The sequence below is a fragment of the Dipodomys ordii genome, unplaced genomic scaffold, assembly GCF_000151885.1.
Source record: "Dipodomys ordii isolate 6190 unplaced genomic scaffold, Dord_2.0 Scaffold166, whole genome shotgun sequence".
Lineage (NCBI taxonomy): Eukaryota > Metazoa > Chordata > Mammalia > Rodentia > Heteromyidae > Dipodomys > Dipodomys ordii.
This window is the reverse complement of record NW_012267382.1, coordinates 460,573-464,769: the sequence shown is the minus strand read 5'-3', so window position 1 is coordinate 464,769 and position 4,197 is coordinate 460,573. Positions and strand designations below refer to the sequence as shown.

Below are 4,197 nucleotides of genomic sequence, written 5' to 3'. Positions count from 1 at the left end.
GGGGTGGGGGGACGCGGGGGAGCTCCCGGCGCGCCACGCGGGTCGGGGTTGAGATTGGGCCGGAGCCCTTTTGGAGGGAATGCTCTTCCCCGAGTGTCCCGGGAAGCCCTGGGCAGGCTAGTGTCTTGTGATCTTCAGCCGACAGGACCGGACCCGCGGGACCCCCTCCGAGGGCCACTTCTGGGACTTCCTACCGAGGGACGTGGACGGCTCAACCTCAGCGCGGGAGGCAGGACCACGGGCCTCTTCGTGGGGTCCCAGGTCCCTCCCAGGGGCCCTCTTTGCTGGGCGTTCTCAGGCCACCCTGCTGAAAGTCTGCAGGAGGGCCATGTCCGGAGGAGCTCTGGGCCTGCGGGGCCGGGACACATGGAGCAGGCCCTGTCCCCTCTCTCCGGAGGCTGTGGAGGAGGCACAGACTTGGTCCAGGCCCTTCTGGGTTCAGATTGGCCACATCCTGTCATCAGTGCGGGCCTGCCATGCCCAGCCGGCTACGCAGGCTGGGGGAGGCTGTGTGGCCTTGGTGACTCTCCCAGCTCTCACTGCTGGGGTCGAGGCCGAGAGTGGCCCCAGCAGCACGCACAGCACAGCCTGGCTGGGTGAGGCAAAGGGAGGGGCAGAGACCTCCCCACACTGAAAGGTGCTGGGGTCCCTCCAGGCATTGCTCAGGGAGATGGCCTGCTAGCTAGGCTAGGTCCTGCTCGGAGACCCGATGTGTGTAGAGAGCCGTCTCCCTTTTCCTTACTTTTGCACAGCACAACTCATACCATTGTCTCTAAATAAAAGTTTCAAACTCAAAACTAAACTTTTCAGCATCTCCAAGGCTTCGTGAGCTGAAGCAGGCTGGCACCTCCTCAAGAGGTGGGATTCTGTTCACCTTGAACAGCTGGTGAGGGGCTCTGCCCCTCCCCCATCACAGATGACCAGGGCTCTGCAGCTTCTTCAGGGCCAGTCAATGCCACACCACAGGCTGGACAGCACCTGCTACATGCTTCTAGTCTGGGCCAGGGAAGAGGGATAAAAACTCAGGAAAGATGTGACCTCTCCTGCCTGAACCCTGGTGTGAGGTGGCCTCTGGACGCCCCGTAGCATTGTGCCCTCTAGCCTATGTGCTTAGGGGACTTAAGGTTGGTGCCCAGAGAGTGTGTGACACCTCCTGTGGTGGGTGGGGAGCTGGGTGCCCAGCCCTAGTAGCCTCTGCACTTTAGGCTGCACTCGGTGACCCCGTGCTTGGCCTTGCCTGCTGGGCCCCAGCCTCTCCCCATTCCACCCCTGCCTCGGCTCCTGGTGGCTCTGGCCTTGGAGGAGGGGCCATCTGCAGCCTCCTAGGTGACTTCCTGTCCCCATCACCACCCTTGGGTGCCCAGAGCCTGGGGGCTCCCCTGGCTCTGCTTATCAAAAAAAAAAAACCTTAAGCCTAGCCACAGCTCTAGCTGCTAAGACCATGCCACGCCCCCCTGAAGCCAGGGCTGGGAGTGGTTGGGCTAAGCTAAGGAAGCAGCCCTACCCTAATTTCAAAGCTGGAATCCCACTAGGGGCTGTGCACTCCCACAGGAGAAAGGGCACAGAGCCTGGCCACTCAGGGCCCATACCCCCCTCAGGAAGGCTCCCGGGGCCTGGCCAGCCCAGAAACCCAGGACCTGACCCAGGATCCAGGAACCAGCCTCCACAAGTTCTCAGCAAACCTGCCGGGCAGGTCTTACTTGTAGTCCTGTCATCCCTAGTTCCTGCTGCTATATGGGGTGCAGGCCAGACAGACTCAGGAAGCCCGGTGGGAGTGGGGTCCAGACAAAAACCCAGGCCAGAGCTGAGCTGGCAGGCCTTCATAAGTCTGGAGATGACAAAGGTCTCAGAGACCCGCAGGGCAAAACAACTAGGGAAGTCTCAGCTTGGATCCCAGGGAGCTCTGGTTCCTGAAGCACCCCCTTCCCAGATCCCAGTGGCCCATCCAGAGTACTCCACCATGGCCGTTAGGTAGACTTCAAGTTCTGGGCCTCACAGAACCTGCACAGCACTGTCTTGGGACGCATTCAAGGCACTTTGGGTAGTTTATTGTTTAAGTGTTGGGGTAGGGGAGGGGAGGTGGCATGCACGCAGTGAAGGACACTGCCCACAGGCACGTGACCACTGCGTGAATGTAGTATCCACACTTGGCCCTTCCCTGGCAAGGAGTAGTGGCCCTGGGAGCAGGGGAGTTCTGAGCTGGCCCACGCCTCTCCAGGGGACTTGTCAACTGGCAAGGGCTAGGGTGCTGCGCTTGCGGCACTCCACCTTCCTGAAGCAGAAGCCCAGGACACACTAGTGCTTCTCACTGCACGTGGACGGAATCCTCTGTGGCCACAGACGCCTGCTGTCCTGCTGTCCAGGCGACTCTCCCCAGCTATCCTGGGCAAGAGCTGCTACCTCCAGGAGCTCTGCCGTATGTGGGAAGCTGTGGGGAAGACACAACTGAGGAGGCTGAGGCCCGGGAAGGGTCCATCCCACAGGTGGGGGGCTGGCAGACATACCCTCAGGACTCAGGCTGGGCACTAGGACATGACTCTGGGGGGTTCCTTGGAGGGCCTCTTCACTGGCTGGAGGCAGAAGATCCTGTGAGGAAAGCAGGTCAGCTGGGAGCTGGGCCTGCCCCCATCATTCTGCCTTTCCCCAGAACCACGCTAACCTCTGTGCCAGATGGGCCTCTGTCCGGATGTGTGTGCGGTGGTAGGGCAGCCCCAGTCTGCTGGATGAATTGCTGCAGGTTACACTGACGGAGCTCCCGGTTCAGCTCCTCAAGCTCCTGAGCCTGGGCCTGGGAGCACATAGAACTCTCAGGGGCCTACCATGGAGCTCCACAACCCACAGAGCAAGCTTGCTAGTCTGACCCTCTGCCAGACCCCCAAGCTGGCCTGTGTATGGGACAGGGAGGCAGCAGGGCCTGAGTCTCCTGGGCTCACCTGCAGGGCATGCTCAGCAGCCTCCAGAGCTCGGCTCACCAGGGCCAGGCTACCCTGCACCTCCACACTCTGCCGCTCCTGGACTGCCAGGTCCTGGAGCAGGCGTTCTGTAGCAGATGCTGTAGCAGAGGGAGGTCCAGGCGCCTCTGTGGCCAACCGAAGCTCAGTCTCCAGGGCACAGGCCTGCGCATCCAGGGCCTGGAGCCTGGCAGCATGCTCGGCAGTAGCTGCACTCAGGGCCTGCAAGCGAGCCTGGCCCTCTCGCTCCCGGGCTTGCTCTCTCCGAAGCTCCTGTTCCCAGAAGGCCTCATGGCCCAGCTCCTCGGCATTCCTCTGTACTCTGAGCTCTAGGTCCTGCAGGTCTGCAAAGGTGCCCGGTGTGGGTACTAATGGGGTTGCAGGCTCAGGGGGTAGGGGATTGGGAGCCAGCCTGGGACATCCCAAACTGAAGGTCAGTGCTTTCCGGGGCTCACGGCCGGGTCCTGCTCTTGGCTTTGGGGGGAGGCTGGCACGAACTGGGCATCGCTCCGGGGGCAGACATCTGTCTGAGGAGGGCCTCCCAGACAGGCTGGGTCCTGTCCGCCTCAGGACAAACTGGACATCACTGGCAAACTGTCCACAGGTGGCCTGGGCACCTACTGGACACTCCTGTGGCAGCAGCTGCCGTTCCTTCTCTCTGAGACGCTGCACAAGCACGAAGCGGCCTGTCTGGCCTGTAGGGGAGAGAAAGGTTCAGCCCGTGTTCTTGACTCGGTCTACCTTACTTGAAGAGTCAGAACCAGAGCGATCAGGACCTGGTTTCCCCCTCCTTGAAGGGGGAGGGTCAGCGACCATTGGGCCCCTGCCCTACCCACTGGGTCTCTCTGCCTCCAAGGTACTTACCTATTGCTTGGGCTAGTGCTATAACCACTTCCTGGCAGGTGGTCTGCTCTGAGACCCCGCAGACCACCCGCTGGATGCCGTCCACCCACACTTTCAGCTCCATGGCGGCCAGCTCCAAGATCATACCTGTCCTGTGGGGAGGGCACAGACCCGAGGGTCAGGGCCTTGGCGGGCCCCGCAACAGGTTCAGTGTGGTGTCCCCTGGAAGCCGCGGCCTCCCGTGTCCAGCCCGCTCCAGGAATGAAGGAATCATTAACCAGGTCCAGGATTTCCCGTCACCTGCCCCGAGGGCGCGGCCCCTCCCGCGGGCGGCACCGCAGGTGGCCGTCCCCAGGCACCGAGGGCACCGGCGGGCCCACAGGACGCCCTCGCTGCCCCGGGA

At 62.1% G+C, this 4,197-nt stretch overlaps 2 protein-coding genes across 2 annotated transcripts in view; both read right to left on the bottom strand.

Annotated features, from left to right (window-relative positions):
- LOC105998574 (leucine-rich repeat-containing protein 56-like) overlaps window positions 1-4,197 on the bottom strand; it is a 12,008-nt gene that overhangs the window by 478 nt on the left and 7,333 nt on the right. The window contains exons 8-12 of the mRNA XM_013033345.1: window positions 4,095-4,186; window positions 3,816-3,946; window positions 2,934-3,646; window positions 2,660-2,788; window positions 2,505-2,586 (exon numbers count right to left, since the gene is read on the bottom strand). Coding sequence (XP_012888799.1) covers window positions 2,505-2,586; window positions 2,660-2,788; window positions 2,934-3,646; window positions 3,816-3,946; window positions 4,095-4,186 — 1,147 coding nt within the window. The remainder of the gene's footprint in view (window positions 1-2,504; window positions 2,587-2,659; window positions 2,789-2,933; window positions 3,647-3,815; window positions 3,947-4,094; window positions 4,187-4,197) is intronic.
- On the bottom strand, window positions 2,390-4,163 carry LOC105998613 (ras association domain-containing protein 7-like). Its single transcript, XM_013033393.1, has 5 exons — window positions 3,816-4,163; window positions 2,934-3,646; window positions 2,660-2,788; window positions 2,505-2,586; window positions 2,390-2,428 (listed from the first exon to the last, which is right to left on the bottom strand). Exons 1-5 carry the CDS (start codon window positions 3,937-3,939, stop codon window positions 2,397-2,399), a joined length of 1,080 nt encoding a protein of 359 aa, XP_012888847.1. The 5' UTR covers window positions 3,940-4,163; the 3' UTR covers window positions 2,390-2,396.

What these genes read in the sequence shown, in the direction of transcription:
- LOC105998613 (XM_013033393.1), bottom strand. Translation starts at nt 3,939, where the DNA reads ATGATCTTGGAGCTGGCCGCCATGGAGCTGAAAGTGTGGGTGGACGGC. An exon ending in AGCACTAGCCCAAGCAATAG is followed by an intron (nt 3,647 to 3,815) that starts GTAAGTACCTTG and finishes TCTCCCCTACAG; the next exon opens with GCCAGACAGGCCGCTTCGTG. An exon ending in GCCCAGCCTGAGTCCTGAGG is followed by an intron (nt 2,429 to 2,504) that starts GTATGTCTGCCA and finishes TCTTCCCCACAG; the next exon opens with CTTCCCACATACGGCAGAGC.